At 37.2% G+C, this 19,421-nt stretch overlaps 1 protein-coding gene across 2 annotated transcripts in view; it reads left to right on the forward strand.

Moving 5' to 3' along the window:
• The first annotated feature begins 1,203 nt into the window (after positions 1–1,203).
• pde6a (phosphodiesterase 6A, cGMP-specific, rod, alpha) overlaps positions 1,204–19,421 on the forward strand; it is a 42,482-nt gene continuing 24,264 nt past the window's right edge. Inside the window, exons 1-14 of one of the 2 annotated variants that reach the window (XM_047352769.1) lie at positions 1,204–1,266; positions 2,512–2,845; positions 3,294–3,435; positions 7,202–7,354; positions 7,583–7,672; positions 7,897–8,037; positions 9,253–9,327; positions 10,582–10,646; positions 11,930–11,996; positions 13,495–13,542; positions 15,984–16,133; positions 17,076–17,219; positions 17,880–17,945; positions 19,063–19,209. In XM_047352769.1, the coding sequence (XP_047208725.1) occupies positions 2,517–2,845; positions 3,294–3,435; positions 7,202–7,354; positions 7,583–7,672; positions 7,897–8,037; positions 9,253–9,327; positions 10,582–10,646; positions 11,930–11,996; positions 13,495–13,542; positions 15,984–16,133; positions 17,076–17,219; positions 17,880–17,945; positions 19,063–19,209 (1,617 nt within the window). In that variant the 5' untranslated portion in view covers positions 1,204–1,266; positions 2,512–2,516. Of the gene's footprint in view, positions 1,267–2,508; positions 2,846–3,293; positions 3,436–7,201; positions 7,355–7,582; positions 7,673–7,896; positions 8,038–9,252; positions 9,328–10,581; positions 10,647–11,929; positions 11,997–13,494; positions 13,543–15,983; positions 16,134–17,075; positions 17,220–17,879; positions 17,946–19,062; positions 19,210–19,421 lie in introns of both variants that reach the window. The other variant, XM_047352770.1, reaches the window with a different exon arrangement.

Consider the following 19,421-nt stretch of genomic DNA (forward strand, 5'->3'; position numbering starts at 1 on the left):
TTTGGAGAACACCACCCCCATACACCCCCCTCACCATCCTCAACAACACTGTATCGGCTGTGGACCACTTCAGGTTCTTAGGAACCACCATCTCTGAGGACCTGAGATGGTCCCCACACATAGACAATGTTCGGAAGAAGGCCCAGCAGAGACTGTACTTTCTGAGGCAACTCAAGAAGATCAACCTTCCACAGGAGCTGCTGGTCATCTTCTACACTGCCATCCTTCAATCTGTCCTGTCTTCATCCATCTCAGTGTGGTTTGGTTCATCCACCAAACAGGACAGGTCCAGACTGCAACGAATAATCAGGACTGCAGAGAGAATAATCAGGGCTGACCTTCCCTCCATCCAGGACTTATACAGGTCTAGGGTCAGGAAAAGAGCTGCAAGAATCTCTGCAGACCCCACACACCCTGCACATAAACTGTTCAGAGCTTTACCTTCAGGCCGCCGCTACAGAGCACTGTTCACTAAAACCAGCCGGCACAGAGACAGTTTCTTCCCCCAGGTTGTTTCTCTGTTGAACATTCAATAGAGTACAAAACAACAGCATACAGATGTTGCAAATGCACATTTTTATTTATATATGTGTATATTTGTATATTGTATATATGTATATTCTGTGATGCAAAAACAAAACGAGAAAGCAAAGTGTACTGGAGTCAAATTCCTTGTTTGCATGTACGAACTTGGCAATAAAGCTGATTCTGATTCTGATAATTAGGTGACCCTGATGTCTGTTGGTTGCACAAAGTTAAAATAAACATTTAATTCCTAAAAATTTAATGTCAATATACAGGGCAGAGCCAAAATAATTGCTTCTAAAAATACCAAAAAACTTCTCTAAAGTAAAAAGGGTATACATTATACATTAACATTATATAGATGTATATACATGCATATCTTATGAAAGCGCATCATGATAAAGAAGAGGTAAAAAATTAATCTTAAGATTTCCATTTGTAATTCTTTTTTTTTTTTGTATTCAAACACAACATTTCAGGTTCACAGCCTTTTTCAACCCATGTTTCTTTACTAAGGTCCTATAGTGCTAATTGTTTGGAGACAGACAGAAGAATCCTCATAGTGTCATTAAACATTGGTCAGTTTTGTAATCATCATGTTTGTTATTGGATGCAAGATTATGTCCACACATGACCATTTAAAGCCATCCATGTAATCCCTTTTCTCTTCTCAGACACCTGCACCTTGGTCGGTAAGGAGGACAGAGGGATTACACACTTTACAATACAAAGACTTAACAGGTACAGATATTTGCTTTAAATTGGTATTCTCATTTACAGAGATAAGATGCACCTCATTTTTGCAATTTTATTATTGATATAGCTTTAATGTTTCATTTATAATTTTAAGTAACTTTGATAGGGAGATATAACAGCACCAGGGTGGGTAGATGTTGGTGGAAAACAATTTGATTATTTACTAAAATGCTATTTTTGTTGTGTTTATTGCATGTTATATTATACACTAAATGTTACTATGGTTTGCCTGTGATGACAACTCCAAAATTAAGAGGTCGAGTGTCACGTGGTTTTAGGTAATAGTACCAACCCTCAACCACAAATAACCCCGCAAAGAAAATGTCGTCTTTGTTCATTAAAGAGCAAAATCATTAGGAAAAGATGATAGCTGAATTAAAGCCGTCTGTTGATTGAGTACTTTACAGACATGTTTTTGTGTATGTGTACAATTACCTCTACTCTAATTGGCACCTCTGCTGTTAATACTTTGAACAACCCCCTTTTGCCAACAGTATTTAATCTTCTATAATACAGTATTTCACAAAGTTAGCATACAGGGGGATCATGCCTCATTCTTCGTAGATCAATCTCTCTAGATCGTCCAGAATCCTGGGTCCTCTAATATAGTCTGTTCTCTTCAGTTTACCCTGCAGTGTTTCTATAAGTCTTAAGTCTGGGCACTGACATGCCATGTGAGAAGGTTTTTGAACAATTTCCATATTGATTTGGCCATATGGCGGCGCCCTAGACATATGGGCTAGGTTAGTTGAACGGCTATTTTCTTGTAGCCATTAATTGACTTATGAAGATCAACACATTTCTGAATGGGATTTTCTCTTGTCTCTTCTATTTTGAAGGGGAACTAAGAAAAAAAGGCCTCTGTCACATCATATTTATACCCCAAGGAAAAAGGAATTCATAATTTACTAATTAAGATTTTTCTGGAAACTTTGATCAATTCAAAATTCTTCAGTAACTTGTATTTTAATTTAATTGTTAAGCATGCCAATGAGTTTTGGACAGGCCATTTTGTTAAAAACAGTTATTTCCTATTGTTGATTTTTGTTCCTCTACAAATAAATGTAGTCACATCTAAGGTCTGATTAAAAAAAGGTTTATTTAAGATTATTGTACTGTAATAAAGTATGTTTTTTAAGCTTCAACGTTTCTTCAGCAGGGGTGCTAGTAAATGTGCAGGCAGTATATGGACTTTAACCCCTGTGTTGAAACACTGTTTTTTGACAGCAGCAGCCATGGTGGATGCAGCTGCAGCAGAGCAGTTCCTGGATGCCAACCCAGCATTTGCAAAGCAGTACTATGACACGTTTCTAAAGCCAAAAATAATCTCAGACCTGCTGGACAGCAATAGAGAGCCTGTGTTGGACATCCGCACTTTCCATGATCTGACGATGGTAGATGAGAGTGAGATTCTTTTCGACTTGGTACGGGACATACAGGACAACTTGCAGACTGAGCGCTCTGTCTTCAAGCTCATGAAACACCTCAGCTTCATGATGAGGGCGGACCGCATGAGCCTCTTCATGTACCGGCAGAGGAACGGTGTGGCTGAGCTCGCCACAAGGTCAATAAGACTCAAATACCTCTAGATGATTGTACATCTGAATATGTAATGAGCTTTTTTAACTTGCACTCTTTATGTTGATACATTTCATGTACCTCAAGAGCACAGCCACACTAATGTTAGTGTTAATGTGGAGGCTTTAAACAGTTACAGCGCATCAGGGCCCACATTTAAAGCAAGCTCTCAGTAGCTTGTCTCAGCTTTAGTGAGTTTCATCCAGTTTTTACATTTAAAAATTGCCCTTCGCATATTATAAAGGCAAGGCAAGTTTATTTGTACAGCATCATTCCTATACAAGGTATTTCAGTACTTTACAGAGACGACGAACAAATATAGGTCAAGAAAATACATTAGGAAATTAGATGCAATCAAAGGCATCAAGAAACATCCCTCAGCTGTGTTAATTTATTGTTTATTTATTGTTTATTGTTTTCTCTTTGCCTTTTAGATTATTCAATGTCCATAAAGATGCAGTATACGATGAATGCCTGGTGCAACCTGAAAGTGAAATTGTGTACCCGCTGGATATGGGCATAGTGGGCCATGTGGCCACTAGCAAGAAGATGGTCAACATTCCTGACGTGTCACAGGTAGGCCAGTTGGACTCTGGTTCATTTGTTTTTTGATGATCACTTTCAAATCCTTACCTTGTCTAAGATAAGCTATACAAGTCTGATATAGTAAGATACAAAGCCAGCTAACAAAACTTCAATATTTAGTCTGCGATGTATTTATTTATTATCAGTGCGGCCACCAGAATACCTAAAATCTTTTTTTAAATAATGCAATATTTGTTAAGAATTTTTTTAATCACTATGAATATAAAATTCCTGTTGGTTTTCTTTCTTATTTACCACCAGAGGGCGCCAAGAGCCCATTGTTCCGCAGCATCTAATTCCATTTAACCAAAGCCAACTCAATCGCATTACAGCCAATACCTTTGACATTTGAAAATAGCCAGCAAGCTTTTTCCTTATGCATCCATCATACTCCCACAGATCCACATCACATCCACCCCTCCACCTACACCTGCCCAAAGTGTTTTTGTGGCATTTACTGGTAATAAGAAAGCAGAAGACAAAACTTAATTGATGCATTACAAGCACTTATCTGTATCAATTCAATCACGTCCTTTCATGTGAGATTAGAGAGCTCAGCTGCTGTATGAAGAAAACAGACCAGGGATAATTGTTGCCTTTTTGATTATTTTTTTTTTTATATAGGCACTTTTGCTGCAATGCCTGCCAGTTGTGCCTTTCTTTCACAGAATATACCTTGTTCTTCTCAAGACCTCAAACCATGAAGTCACAGCCTCACATCAGCACATAAAAGAAATCTGTAATGATCAAAGGCTCCAAGACTCCATTTTCCTAGTGGCAACAGAGGAGCAGCTAATGTTTCTATTTAATTGATTAGCTTTATGTTGTTAATGCTTGGTGGATGGCTTTTAAGTAACAGACTGGAAATCACTGTCTCTGTGCATGCTATTTCCATCCCAATCCAATCTAGTAGAGGCCTGTACTACACCATCAGTCGGGATTATGCAGTGAGTGACTAAGCGCTGTTCTAAATTTCCCTTCATTGCTTGTCTTTCCCTCATACAGCTGCATTTAAAATTCCCATCATTTACATGGTGGATCTAATTCACAATTTAAGGTTTGGTTACTTTGTGTTTATGCCTTTGAGGAAGGAAGACAGGGTGCTTGAACATAGAGAAAATTAATCTGTCCTGAATTAGAGCGATCCCAGATTATACCTAGGGGTCACACTGGCCCTGAGCTACTTTCCCAAGCTCAGCACTATTACACACCTTTAATCTAGTCTGCAATACTTTGTCTTGTTCTCATCATTGTCTCTTGGCAGAGACATAACTTAAATTTGTGACATTTTTTAAGAATTTAAAAAGCTAAAAGAACTCGTAAATATTAAGTGGAGAAATGGGTCTCTTGACTATAGATTTAATGAGATGCTGTAAAGTTTCTGTTTATCTTTGACTTTTCAACCAACATGATTTCTTCCTTTCCCACGGGGAAGCTTTGAAGTGCTGATGTTGCTCTTATATATATTTATAACAAAAAATGTTTTAGCATGAATTTTCTGAGCAAAACTGAAACAACCTGTTTTTGTAGTAAATTCTGCCAGGTTAAAGCCTTTGCTACACATTGTTGATTCAAGATCAGGCAACATTTCCTTACAATGATGTATCTTTTTTTCTACAGTAGCATCACAGCTCTTGCCAATCTGTAGAGAAAACAACTTCAATCATATCAAGCTGTCAAAACATTTTTCCATATAGCTTTGTCCAGGACAGGAATCATTTGGACAGTTCATCCTTATGCATAGGCGGATTGAAAAGCTTAAATTTTTTGACTATTCTATGGAAAGTAGCCTTGTTAAGATAAGGATTTCAATCTTAAAATGCAGCTTCCTGCAACAGCTATATTCAAAAGTTATATATAAAGTTATAGTCTGGAGTGTTTTCTTTGCATTGTTTCTTTTGTTTTTCCAGTCATGTCCACTTTGTAAAATTTGCAAAGTTGTAAAGTTGCAATTTTTACCATTTTGAAATTATTACATTATAATGATATATCTCTAATATTTAAATGGTATAGATAAAAAAGCATTAAAATCCTGAGCACAACAGGCCTATAGTATCTACAACAGACAGTTTCAAACAAACTTAATCCAAGGTTTGCATCACCCTCCTCATTACCTCTGGTAAAGATGTGTAAAAAGCTTCAAAATAAATTCATCTTTTGTCACAGCAGCATAATCCGACAGTGAATTATTTTTAAAAGAGCACATTTTTTGATTGAGCACATTCATTCATTGGGGAAAGGAAACATCCCGCTGTTAATAATTTGAACAACACACATGGTTAAAACCTACAGTGAGTATGATCTATAACCATTCCTCTCTTTAGATCTTCAAGAGTCCTAGGGTCCTCTCTTATGAGCGCGTCTATTCACCTCACCTTACCCCACTAGGTTTTCAACAGATTTTAAATGGGAACTAAAAGGGCATAGGAGAAGGGTGGTTTTGTGTGTGGTGAGCAATTTGTGTGTTGATTTGGCCTTATGGTCTGAATCCTTATCCTACTGAAAACCCCATAATTGTTATTTTATATGTCCTAGTGTTTTGAAGAGTTCATGAGGTCATGCAGTCCAACAATGTTCATAGTGCCTTTTGAGGTGAAACTACTCACACTTTCACAGAGTGCGATTAAGTTACTTTTCAGAATCAGAATCAGAATCAGAATCAGAAAAGCTTTATTGCCAAGTACGTTTTTGGACATACAAGGAATTTGTTTTGGCGTAGTCGGTGCAATACAGTACAAATTAAACAGTATAAACATATCTACAATATAATATAAATATATGTGCACAGTTTCTAAATTTTCATCTTTTGCTTTGTGCCAAAACCAACAAAAGTTTAGTCTTCGATCATTTTTACACCTAGTAGTACAATTGAGTGCCACAGTTCATCAAACAAAGTGGACCTTTTAAATAGCATATTTCACTCCTAACCTGTTTTGGCACAAAGAATGTTAATATTTGTTTTCCCACAATACCTTGCACTGTACTTCCTTGGATCAGTTTATTTATTTATTTTTTGGATCAGTTTAAATGGATCAAGAACTATGTTTTTAGGCGGATCAGTATTTGCTTCTTTTGTCCATACCAGATTTCAGTTGCACATTCAGACATCCCTAAACAAAGCAGACTTTCGTAGTAAACAGGCAAACAGAGTTTGCTTCAACAGGTCTAGTAGAAAAACACCTTCAGTCTCATGTAAAGAAAAGACATGATTCCAGTTAAAGTCCCAGTAGCATTTTGCAAACTAGCAGTTGAGTTGTGGATACTTGTTGACCCAAAGAGGATTTCTACTTGGGATGTTTCACCATGGAATAAATGAGCTTATTTTATAGGTTGGATTTTTACAACATTTTTCATTATGAGAAAATCCTACTGGGAAAAAGATGGCAAATGGGTTTTTTAAATAAGCAAAAAAAGTATTATTTTTCTTGATTTTTTTTGTCTGTCTGACACTAACATATGTTGCAAAAACATATAGGTTTCTAAAACAAAACACAAAGATCCAAAGAAGGACCATTACCTCTTCTTATCTAAATCTGATCCCTATTAAGCTTTGTTACCTGCTGGCAGTTAATGACCCTGTTACACACTCCTCCTAATACAATTAATAACCACAGCTGTAGACGAGGAAGAGTAGGTGGAGTGAGGCCCAGAGATCATTGAGTTTGAGTCATTTATAGATGAGAGTGGAGTGTTTATCAATGGTATCTGGATGATCTAAGAGAGAAAAACTAAAATTGTTGTATGCATCTCCCCCTAGAATCCACATTTCAGTAATTTTGTTGATGAGCTGACTGAGTATAAGACCAAAAACATCCTCGCCATTCCCATCATGAACGGCAAAGACATGGTGGCTGTTATGATGGCAGTCAATAAGTTGGACGGACCGTGCTTCACTGCCAAGGATGAGGAGGTAACACTTTAAGCTGAAACAACCCCGCAGTTCAATCGGTCATTAAGTAGCAGAATAACATATTTTTTAAAGTTTTTCTTAGATTTTTCTAAAGCATTTTCTCTTGTCTTGAGTTTGAAAATGTAAAGAGTGCAAGCAAAGATGGTTGACTGCATCACAATGACACTGACAGCAACATACAAATAATTACTAAAATAATTTTTTTCAATTTGTTCTGTTTTCTTTTAGACTCTAAACAAATATCTCAACTTTGCTAACCTGGTGCTGAGAGTTTACCATCTGAGCTACTTGCATAACTGCGAGACCAGGAGGGGTCAGGTAAGAAAACGACTCTTAAACAAGATATTGAGAAGTTCGATATGCCAAATTGATGAAAAAAAGAAACTGACTGAACCAAGGAAGGAAGTCCAGTTTCCATCTTTTCACATATAGACACTGACAGATCATAAATAAGATAAACATTTGTTGTGTTTATTGAAACTATCATTAGGCAACAGAGGAGGTGGGTAATGATCCATCTGTTCTTTTATTTCACTGTTCAGGTACTGCTGTGGTCAGCCAGCAAGGTGTTTGAGGAGCTGACAGACATAGAGAGGCAGTTCCACAAGGCCTTGTACACAGTGAGAGCTTTCCTAAACTGTGACCGCTACTCTGTTGGTCTGCTGGACATGACCAAGACCAAGGTGGGTTTTTACTAATACAAACTATTATATTCTGTTGTTTGTAGGTCAGAAGTGCCAGTTGAAGTGGTAGAAGTTCGTTGTAATGAGATATTTGAAAAAATATCTTCGGCTTTATAAAAAGTTTCAGAACTTCTGTAGGAAAAAAAAAAAGACTTTATTTTCCAGACTCAATAAAAAACGTTGAGATCCCCTGGAGGAATTGGGTTTTCAGACGGATTTAAGTTTTTTATCTGCAAAAAATCTCCACCCTATTGTTTGGTAAACTCTCTTTCTCTTACACTCCAACAACTCCTTGGATTAGTAAACAGAAAATGTTACATTTCCACTCTTGTATTGGAGGTTGGTCAAGCTAAGTTCTCCCTGTCACACGGGTGTCAAATGTGCAGAGTCTGCATTGTTTTTAGCATGACAACATGGTACTTTTTGCCACCTCTATGGCAGTTTGCAATAAGTTTTAACAAAGGTCAAACTCAGTTAGTTTTGCCGAGAAGCTGTTTTTCTTTAGTTGTTATGATTCTGTGAGCTAAAATACTAATATAGTGACATCAGTTACTACTTTGAATGTTAATGTTCAGTTTGTGAAATTGTAAGGAAAAAGTAACTTTAACTAAACTTAAGTACCAAAACAGACCCAGGAGTAGCGATAAATATTTAGATTCTGATGCTCCTCCACCCAGAAGTTTGGTAGAATATACCAACATGTTGCTGTTTTTATTTAATCCTAATGCTTTCCATTCCATTCCTATGTTTCATTTTTAACTTTCAGGAGGCGATATTGTTTCTTAGCTAGTCTACTAATCTAAATCTGCTTAAATGTTCAATGAGCATTACTGTGTATTTCTGTTAAACAACACATTACCATTAAAGCCACTTGCTAGCATTGGCTGTCACCTAATTGCAAGCTGCTGCCAGTTTATTCCAAATACCTGCCATATGAGAACAAACGCATGTCTAACTGCACAGATGGACCAACGCTGGATTTTCATTAATTAAGCACAATAAGGACAGAAATCCATCTTTAAGTGCTTATATAGGAAATTAGGCATTTTCTTAACACAGAATAAAAATCTTTGACATCTACTGTATGTGAATCAATGCTGTCCTTATTAGTTTTATGTAAATTTAGTTTAAATGCATCTAAATAAAAAGGAAAATCAGCAGTTTTTGCTTAAAATCTTAAAATCCCCTTCGTTCTCATTTTGTGTTTGCCTGCAGGAGTTCTTCGACATGTGGCCCATACTGATGGGAGAGGCTCCACCATATGATGGACCCAAGACACCTGATGGCAGGGTAAGGATGAACCATGGCGACGACAAGTAAATTTCCTTTGCATAAAAAGTCCATTTAATCTGAATGCCACTCCTGTTGAAAAAACAAAACAAAACTTTCAACATCTACAGAGACAGTGCTATATTTTACATCTTTTATCATAATGGGGTTTTAAAAAACAGGTGACAGATTTGCCTGAAGTCCGCTAAATAAACTCATGCTGCCAGGGTTTTGAAACTATTTTGATTTTGCAAAATCTCCATGGTTTCTGTAATCAACAGCATTATTCTATGTAGAGCTCACCTGTACACTGTTGCCTAATCAATATATCGTAGTATTCAACAACTACAAAGACTGGATCCTATACCCAGAAAGGGAAATATATTCTATAAATTACATGTTGTTGTTCCTGTCGGTTTCCTGTTAGGAATCAGAAAACATGCATTGTGCCAGGACCAGTGACAAAATATATATGTTCTGATAACCTATGTTAAATTATACTAATCAACAATAAATAAATACTTTTAAACACTTTCATCCTTTCATCATCTATTGAAATATATTTATGATATTAAGATTTATTTAGCCTTCCACAGTCAGCTTCAACACCAGCTCTGTCTGCCTGAAAGTCACTCCTAAAGGTTATCTCCAGGTACTGGTTTTTGTGACATACAGATGATCCCCAGTTTGTCTTCCGCAAACTGTAAGACATGCTTGAAGAGAATAAGTAAAGGGCCCTGAACACGTCTATGGAATGGAGAAAAATCAAAACCAAAATCTATGCAAGACATTTACACACATTTGACAAAAGTACCAAAGTGTGCAATACAAACAAAAACAATTACTTTAACCGAATCCAACAAGTTAATCAGGCTTCTCATGGACTTACAACTTCTTTCTAGTTCTGGCCCTGTTTCTTTTTTTTTTCAATTCAATTCAAAGATACTTTATTAATCCCCGAGGGGAAATTAGACGTAAGCCTCACAACTCAGCTGCCTTGGGAGCCAGGAGTTTCTGGGAGAAGTTGTTATCATGACCACATGATCAGCCAATCAGAGGGGGGCTTCTGCAAATATTCAGAAATGCTTCACAATTTAACACATTAATCATTATTTAAAGTTTAAGATGTCATCTGTGGAGGATAAGCAGTCCAAACATTCTACAAGGATACTTTGAAGGGACTTTGCAGTTCTTATATGTGAAAGATTTGATTTTTGTGTTCGTGCTCATTACATGTTATAAAGTGTGTTGCTGAAATCTTTTTGTCTTCTTCAGGAAATTATCTTCTACAAAGTGATCGACTACATCCTTCATGGCAAAGAAGATATTAAAGTCATTCCGTAAGTTATGACAACAGTTTAGCTTTGAAATGCAGCGACTAGTAAGGCAAAGCAGGTTAAGAAGAGTTTGGAATGATGAGAGACATACAAAATATGCTGTGATTTGGTTAAAAAGTTAAAGTTTGACTGCCACCTGATACCATATCTGACCTGGATGGTCACTGTTTAAAATCTAAATGGAAATGACCTTCTAAATGGCTAAATACATAGCATGTTTCCAGGTAAAAAGGGCATTAAGCCCTGTGACCTGATTGCTTTCATAACATATTTAAAGTTGTGTGTAAATCGATAAGGCCTGTTTAGACAAAATAGTTTTTTGGGTATTTGGAAGAAGCATAGAGACAATTTATCAAAAGAGATTCTTCTGTGTTTGCATTTGCACCACAGATAACACAAAACAATGGAAAGGAACATCCCCTAATAATACACAAGTTTAAAATCATGTCTTAAACTGGACTCAAAGAACTTCTACGACATTGATTTTTGTTTCGTGTTTTAGTGTTAAGAGCTGTTTCATACTGTGATATTTGTTTCGGCTGGCCCAAAAGCAACTGCTCTTGCTACTCTTCATTTCCAGCTCTGTTTTACTGCCAGTCATCCCAGGCTAAATTTGCATCCAACCTGATCTGCAGCATTTGCATCCTTCCTGTCCTGTCTACAGAATTCAAGAAAACTAGACTTGGAACTCCAAAGACTTTAAAAACAGCATTTGAAAACATTTTATGAGGAAAGTACATTCAACATCTGTTGTGTTCTTTTTTTTAAAAGAAAAGAGGACAAGTTAAAAGCTTAAAATCAAATTGAATTTATTAAAAATTGTGCAAGGATGAAGCTACTTGATCAAGGAAGCTTTTTATACAGTCCTAGCCTAATTGTTAAGGATGCATGTCACATGTTTTTCAGTGACGTTGCGATGATGGACTTTGCTCAGTGTTCTTCCTTTTTGGGGGTGCCATGGGGGTTGGGGCCTGTTTATTGACAATAAGAAATAGACGTAGCAGGTTCCTTTACACAACTAAACTCACAGATTTATGGATTTTTGAGCAAAAAGTAAGCACCTATAGGGGGATGAAATATCTTGCTTTTTTTGTACGCATAAGCCTATTTTTTATTATATTGTCATTTTTATTTATTTTTACCATCTAGCATTACAACAATTGTTAAAAAATACTGACCACTATGACTAACTAACTACCCTTAGTGCTTAAAAGTTTATGTTCTGGATTTCTTCTGCGTTGCCATTTTTAAAATATAATTTTGTTTTTCTATATTTTTGTCTCCAGGAGTCCTCCAGATGATCACTGGGCCCTTGTCAGTGGTTTACCTACTTATGTTGCAGAAACTGGGCTGGTGAGTAAATAAGACTCTTGCAATCTGTTATAAGCATTGCCTTTCAGTTCTAATTTTAGGTTTAGGTTTAGATTTATTGCAAACAAGGACAAACACATTGATAATATTAACAAGTCACATCTTCACATATCAAATTTCTTTTTTCCATGTTTGAAAAGGAAGTAGAAATATAAACATATATACTCCCACCACATTAATTAGTCAGCTACTACTGAATGATTTACACAATATACAATTTCAACAGAATATCTACTTTTGTTGTTGCAAAACAAGTAAAACATAAAAAGGAGTTTACATATTGCAAAACAGCATCAACAAAAAGAGAAATTCAACAGTGATAGTTCTATATTTAACCTAACCATTACTGTCAAGGGAAAACGAATGCTCTTCATCTTTGCATGTACGCATTGTTTGTTCTTCTGAATTGATTTATGTTTTTACTTTGCTTACATTCATACACTAGACTGTGACATAACTCGTACGAATGAAATGCACATTCTTTTTGTTGTTGTTCTGACAGTGCAATTTTAAACTCAATTCCACTTTATTTTGTTGTTTTAAACCAACAAACCTTTATGCCCTCATCCAATTTTTATCCAAAGAGGTAGATATTTACTGTGTCTAATGTGGTAAAGTTTTTTGTGTCCACAGCCAAAAAGGTAAATTAAAATAAGCAATAAGTTAAACAAATGTCTCATGAAGAAATTTTGGAATGCTCTCAAAAACCAATTTTTTGAAGTCTATGCAGCTAGAAAGGACCAAAGTATTCTTCCTTATTATTTGATTTTAACAGAGCTTTTATTTCTGCTGAACGGAAGTCTATATGAAACTATCCCCTAGATGTGTAAAGAAATTCAGAAACCTCTCCACTGGATGCTGCTGGAGGTTTGATGAGGAGACACCATTAGGCATTATAACACAGCTGTAAGTGTAAACACCGCTGTAAAATGAAACGTGTGATGCTTCATACCGCTCTCACGTACAATTGTAATTTTTGTGACTGCTATAATTAATTAAACACTGAGCTCTTCCTAAAGAGACTTCACTCATCTCCTCACACCCTCTCATTTTTTTTTGGTACTTTTTCAAGTCTTCATCAATCTACCTTCTTTACAGTCACTCTTTTTGCCATTATGTGAAAGGTGAAAACTATGTATCTACAGAGCCACATTTTTATAAATTGGGAATAAAATGACATGTGAAAGTGACACTGAGGGTTGTTGATGTGACACTGGTATGTGAAGAAATTAGAAGTGGAGCGATAAAACATTTTCAGCGGCTGGATGTTACATATGAACATGTGTTTCTGTCCAAAAAGGTGAAGCTGAATGACTTATCATGGGTGAACTTGCTGATGTCTTTTCGTTTTTGGCGTAGCAACCAGCTTCTTTCAAATCCAGTCTCTATTTGGTAGCTTATATGAGCAGTTTTGTTTTAGATTTTAAGTGGAAACATAACCTGAACTTCTTCTCTTGCTCTTTGTGTCTTTTCTGTACAGATTTGCAACATCATGAATGCTGCTGAGGATGAGTTTTTTAACTTCCAGGTAAGAAAAGAGACATTTTCTTCCATATTTGTTGATGATGGCCTGGTTTAATTCTCTGAATGTTGAGTTATAAATTACAGAGCCACTTTGAGGTTTGCATACTCACCTCATCAGTACAAATGCCCTGTGAATTGTGAGCTTTTAAGGATTTATTTGAACACTTCTTTTTTGGAGTACACTGAATATACAACATAAAATATAAATGATTATTAAAAGCAAGAACGGAGTGCACTAATTTAAATGTATATGTATTTTGTGAAATATACAGTGATTTCAAATTATACAGAAAATCTTTAATGTATACATACATGTATACATTTAAAAATGTCTGTTAGCAAGTTGTAGGGAAACTACCCATTAAGAAACGTCTGTCTTAATTCTGGATTATGTTTGATCCCTCTTGTTGGCAGAAATGGTAGCACTCAATCATAGCCCATGGTTTTTAAAATGGAGCTGAAGTCTGGACCATTCATGAAGTTTAATGTTGGCATGATTTTTTTTTTCCATTTCAAAACCAATTTTGATCTGTGTTTTAAATCATTGTCATGTTGGAACAGCAACTTCTGTCAAGGTTTCTACCATCTAGCTGTCTGATTTAAGTTAATGTTTAAGATGCTGGAGGTAGTCCTTCTTTATTTCACCCACACTGTGTGATGCACCAGTACCACTGGCAGTAAAACAGCATGATATTACCACCACCATACTTGTTGGTACAGCATTCTCATGTCTAAAGGCCTCACCTTCACTTCTGCAAAATTCTTTTTCTAACAGTTACATCTTTTTCTCATGTCACCATCAAGACATTTGGCTTGTTCATGTGTGCAGCTGCAGATTTCGGTTGATGTGTAGGTGTAGATTTCAGAACAGGGGCTTATTTCTTGGTTGGCTACTTTCCATTGGTGATATACAGGCGTTGGACAATGAAACTGAAACACCTGTCATTTTAGTGTGGGGGGTTTCATGGCTACATTGGACCAGCCAGGTAACCAGTCTTCATTGATTGCACATTGCACCAGTAAGAGCAGAGTGTGAAGGTTCAATTAGCAGGGTAAGAGCACAGTTTTGCTCAAAATATTGAAATGCACACAACATTATGAGTGACATACCAGAGTTCAAAAGAGAACAAATTGTTGGTGCACGTCTTGCTGGCGCATCTGTGACCAAGACAGCAAGTCTTTGTGATGTATCAAGAGCCACGGTATCCTAGGTAATGTCAGCATACCACCAAGAAGGATGAACCACATCCAACAGAATTAACTGTGGACGCAAGAGGAAGCTGTCTGAAAGGGATGTTCGGGTGCTAACCCGGATTGTATCCAAAAAACATAAAACCACGGCTGCCCAAATCACGGCAGAATTAAATGTGCACCTCAACTCTCCTGTTTCCACCAGAACTGTCCGTCGGGAGCTCCACAGGGTCAATATACACGGCCGGGCTGCTATAGCCAAACCTTTGGTTACTCATGCCAATGCCAAACGTCGGTTTCAATGGTGCAAGGAGCACAAATCTTGGGCTGTGGACAATGTGAAACATGTATTGTTCTCTGATGAGTCCACCTTTACTGTTTTCCCCACATCCAGGAGAGTTACGGTGTGGAGAAGCCCCAAAGAAGCTTACCACCCAGACTGTTGCATGCTCAGAGTGAAGCATGGGGGTGGATCAGTGATGGTTTGGGCTGCCATATCATGGCATTCCCTTGGCCCAATACTTGTGCTAGATGGGCGCGTCACTGCCAAGGACTACCGAACCATTCTTGAGGACCATGTGCATCCAATGGTTCAAACATTTTATCCTGAAGGTGGTGCCGTGTATCAGACAATACACCAATACACACAGCAAGACTGGTGAAAGATTGGTTTGATGAACATGAAAGTGAAGTTGAACATCTCCCATGGCCTGCACAGTCACCAGATCTAAATATTATTGAGCCACTTTGGGGTGTTTTGGAGAAGCGAGTCAGGAAACGTTTTCCTCCACCAGTATCACATAGTGACCTGGCCACTATCCTGCAAGAAGAATGGCTTAAAATCCCTCTGACCACTGTGCAGGACTTGTATATGTCATTCCCAAGATGAATTGACGCTGTATTGGCCGCAAAAGGAGGCCCTACACCATACTAATAAATTATTGTGGTCTAAAACCAGGTGTTTCAGTTTCATTGTCCAACCCCTGTAATACTGGTTTGTAAAATTTCCATCATATTTGAGATTAGACTAAACTGATAAATCAAAACAATTTGTAATTTTTGCTGGCAAGTATACCTAACACAATGTTATTATCACATTATTGTGAAAGTGTCCAACTAAGCCGTGTATTCAGATTTTCTATTTAGCAGAGATTCATATGACTGATATCTTTATTATGTAGTAAAAGTTAAAACCGTCTGGCCTGCGTGCTAAAATAAGTTGAATTTTTCATGTGTCTGTGTCTTTATGTGCAGACGGAGCCGCTGGATGAGTCTGGCTGGACCATTAAGAATGTCCTGTGTTTGCCAGTTGTCAACAAAAAAGAAGAGATAGTGGGTGTGGCCACGTTCTATAACAGGAAGGATGGGAAACCCTTTGATGAAATGGATGAAACCCTGATGGAGGTACGGGTTCTGCCTGTGTGTGTGGCTGCACTGACTCACTGGTTTATAAATATACTACAGGCCATTCAGATGCCCTGCATTATTTATCATGGTGCCTAAAGGCTTTCCACTGATGTTTATCTGTCTAACTCACAAACGTAAACCACGACGGTGTTATCCTCAGGTGTTTTTTTCTGATCAAATGTAGCTTTTATTGGATCCTTACTTAATAACTTCAGTCATTATTACCTTATTTTCTGACTGAGGAAATTATACAACATGGGTTAAATCTAATTTAGGAAGCTTTGTATTTCCATTTTTCTTGAGGATCCTGAGGATACAATCTTAGGAAAATCATGTGATTTTCTGTACAGGCCAGGAATCCCACTGCACCATTTTAATGAGGTTAGGGTCTGGACTTTGGTAGCTTGACACTGTTTAGAAAGGTCCTTATAATCCTTGCCAAAAATGAGCAATGAAAGTCGCTTCTCTAAGGTCATCACTGATGTCTATTCTCCTTGGCAGTATGTTAAAATACAGATGTATTTTGCTACTGTACTGCCAAACTGCTTTTACATAGATGGTTAACTAATAATGTGCATTAGCTGAACATGGCTGTTACTTTGCCTCCTTAATTGCATGGACACTTCAGGGGTTTAGTTAGTTTTCCCAAGATTGTACTGTACTACTAGCTATGGTAGCCTGTTACTCCATAAAATACCAAATACAGTGATGAACAATAAAACAGCTTGGCATTAGTGTTACAGTTTAAAGGCATGCTAATATGTAAATATACCAGCGATAGTAATTAAACAGCAGATTCCTGTGTTTAAATGTAGCCAAAGGAAGAATTTTATCTTTAGGATATGCATTCCCTCTTAGAAAAAAAATCCTATCGTGTGTAGAAAGTGGTAAATATATAGTGTATCTTACTACCTATCTCTCTGTTACATTTGTGTCCAGTCTCTGACCCAGTTCCTGGGCTGGTCTGTGCTGAACACTGACACATATGACAAGATGAACAAGCTGGAGAACAGGAAGGACATCTTCCAGGACATGGTGCTGTACCACGTCAAGTGTCGTAAGGACGAAATCCAGAACGTACTGGTTAGTGAATAAATTAAAGGAAAGAGGCCTGGTGTTCATTGTCAAATCAAGCTGAGGGGGATATTAACTGAGGACACATTAAAAATTTATATTTTTATTCAAAATGTTTCAATTCTACTAGAATTCACCAGTTGTAATAGTTTATAATGAAGTGTGCATCATGTCCCATTTGAGTTACAACTATGAAGTTGATGGATGATAAAGATTTTTGTTTTAGGACATAAAAAGCTGAATTTAGTCAAGATTTCTTACTAAACACAAAACAAAGAATTTTTCTAAATTGCCAATTGTTATGTTGTACTGAGATTTGCATTATTATTGAAATTATTCAATGCAGTAAAATAATAAAGCTCAGTTCCACAAGATTGTGGCGCTGAGACAAAGCTGTACAACACTTTTTCAAGATGAGAAGCTTTCCCAAAACAGAACCAACCAAGTCAATTTGGAAGCAGCTTTTTGATGGAGGTGATATAAAATGGAGGCAAGCATCATCTATAAGCCGAAATAAGCTGTCAGATTTTCTATGAGGTGATTTGTCAGAGGATAGAAAGAGAGCGAAAGCTAAGGGAGATCACCTATTTTGACCTTAGATCAGGAGTGAGCTGATTGATGCTGTACAGTTTCATCCAAGATGAGTGTTGATGATGTATGTTTCTGCAGGACACCAGAGAGAGATGGGGGAAGGAACCGGATGAGTGTGAGGAGGAGGAACTTCAGGATATTCTGGTAAGCATACAGCATGTCTATCAAGAAAAAAGAAATTAACGAACAGCAATTTGGAGAAGGTTTCATACCTCTGTTACATGAAATGTAATTTCCGATATGTATATATCTTCTTATTTTACAACAGAAAATGCCAACATATGCCTTTGGGAATTTGAATTGTTTGTTATCGTGATAGGCCGACACGAAGTGTCGCATAATTGTGGACGGAAAGTGACACATGGTTTTCAAGTTTTTACAGCACAAAATCTGAAAACTGTGGTATTTTCTTGGTAAACGGTTTGTAGAGAAAGCCTTTGCTGCAACTACAGCTGAATTTTTGCCCATTCGTCCTTTGCAATATGGCTCAAGCTCAGTCAGATTGGATGGAAAGCATCTGTGATTATTAAAATTCAACTCAACTCAGCCTCAGATTCTCAGTTGAATTTAGGTCTTGGCTTTAATTGGCTTCAATTGGCCCTTTCTAACACATGGATATGCTTTAAGCCAAAGAATTCCATTGTAGCTCTGGTTTAGAGTCATTGTCTTACTGGAAAGTAACCCTCTGCCCCAGTATTAAGTCTTTTGCAGCCTTGAGCAGGTTTTTTTTCAGGACTGCACTGGATTTAGTTCTATCCATCTTCTGATCGGTTCTGACCAGGTTCCCTGAACGATCTGAAGAAAAGCATTACCAGAGCATGTATTTCTGCCACCACCATATTTTACTGTGACGATTGTGTGTTTGCCACCTTCTACCACATGTTTGCTGTCACTCTTTCATGGATTGTTCCACCTGAGCTATAGATCTCTGCAGCTCCTTTACAGTTACCATGAGTTTGGGCTGTTTCCCTGATTTTATGCTCTCCTGGATAAGAAGAGTAAAGGGACTCAATATAAATGCATGCTACACTTTCAGAGTTTGTTTTCTTTCTAATTGAAAACCATGCATCTTTTTTCCTCCTTATCACAGCAATGCTCTACTTTGTGTTGGTTTGTCACATAAAATCCAAATGAATTACATTGAGGTTTTAACATGAAATATTGTAAATTAAAGGGATGTGAATACTGTTGCTAGGCTCCCTACTGTACTTCTGTGATATTAGAATTTAAAATGTTTATATTTATGTGTTTTTGACCACAGTCAGAAGTTCTACCAAATGCCAAGAAATCTGAGATCTACGAGTTTCACTTCTGCGACTTTGATCACAGTGAGCTGGACCTGGTGAAATGTGGCATCAAAATGTACTACGAGCTGAAAGTAGTGGACAAGTTTCACATTCCTAGAGAGGTTGGTGCTTTCCTTACAAGTACAGCTCCATGTCTCGATTATTTCAGGGTTAAGTTCCAGAAATGCATATAAGGCAGAGCATTATCAAGGGCTGCTGGATTCTGCAACTTAATCAATATTTCTTTAAAAACAGTAGCATCTGTTCTGAAAGTTACTGCTGTAGCTCTTGACACATTCTAGCAGCATACATTGCTAATTTCAACCAACTGGAT

Source organism: Girardinichthys multiradiatus, chromosome 23 (assembly GCF_021462225.1).
Source record: "Girardinichthys multiradiatus isolate DD_20200921_A chromosome 23, DD_fGirMul_XY1, whole genome shotgun sequence".
In the NCBI taxonomy this organism is placed as follows: domain Eukaryota; kingdom Metazoa; phylum Chordata; class Actinopteri; order Cyprinodontiformes; family Goodeidae; genus Girardinichthys; species Girardinichthys multiradiatus.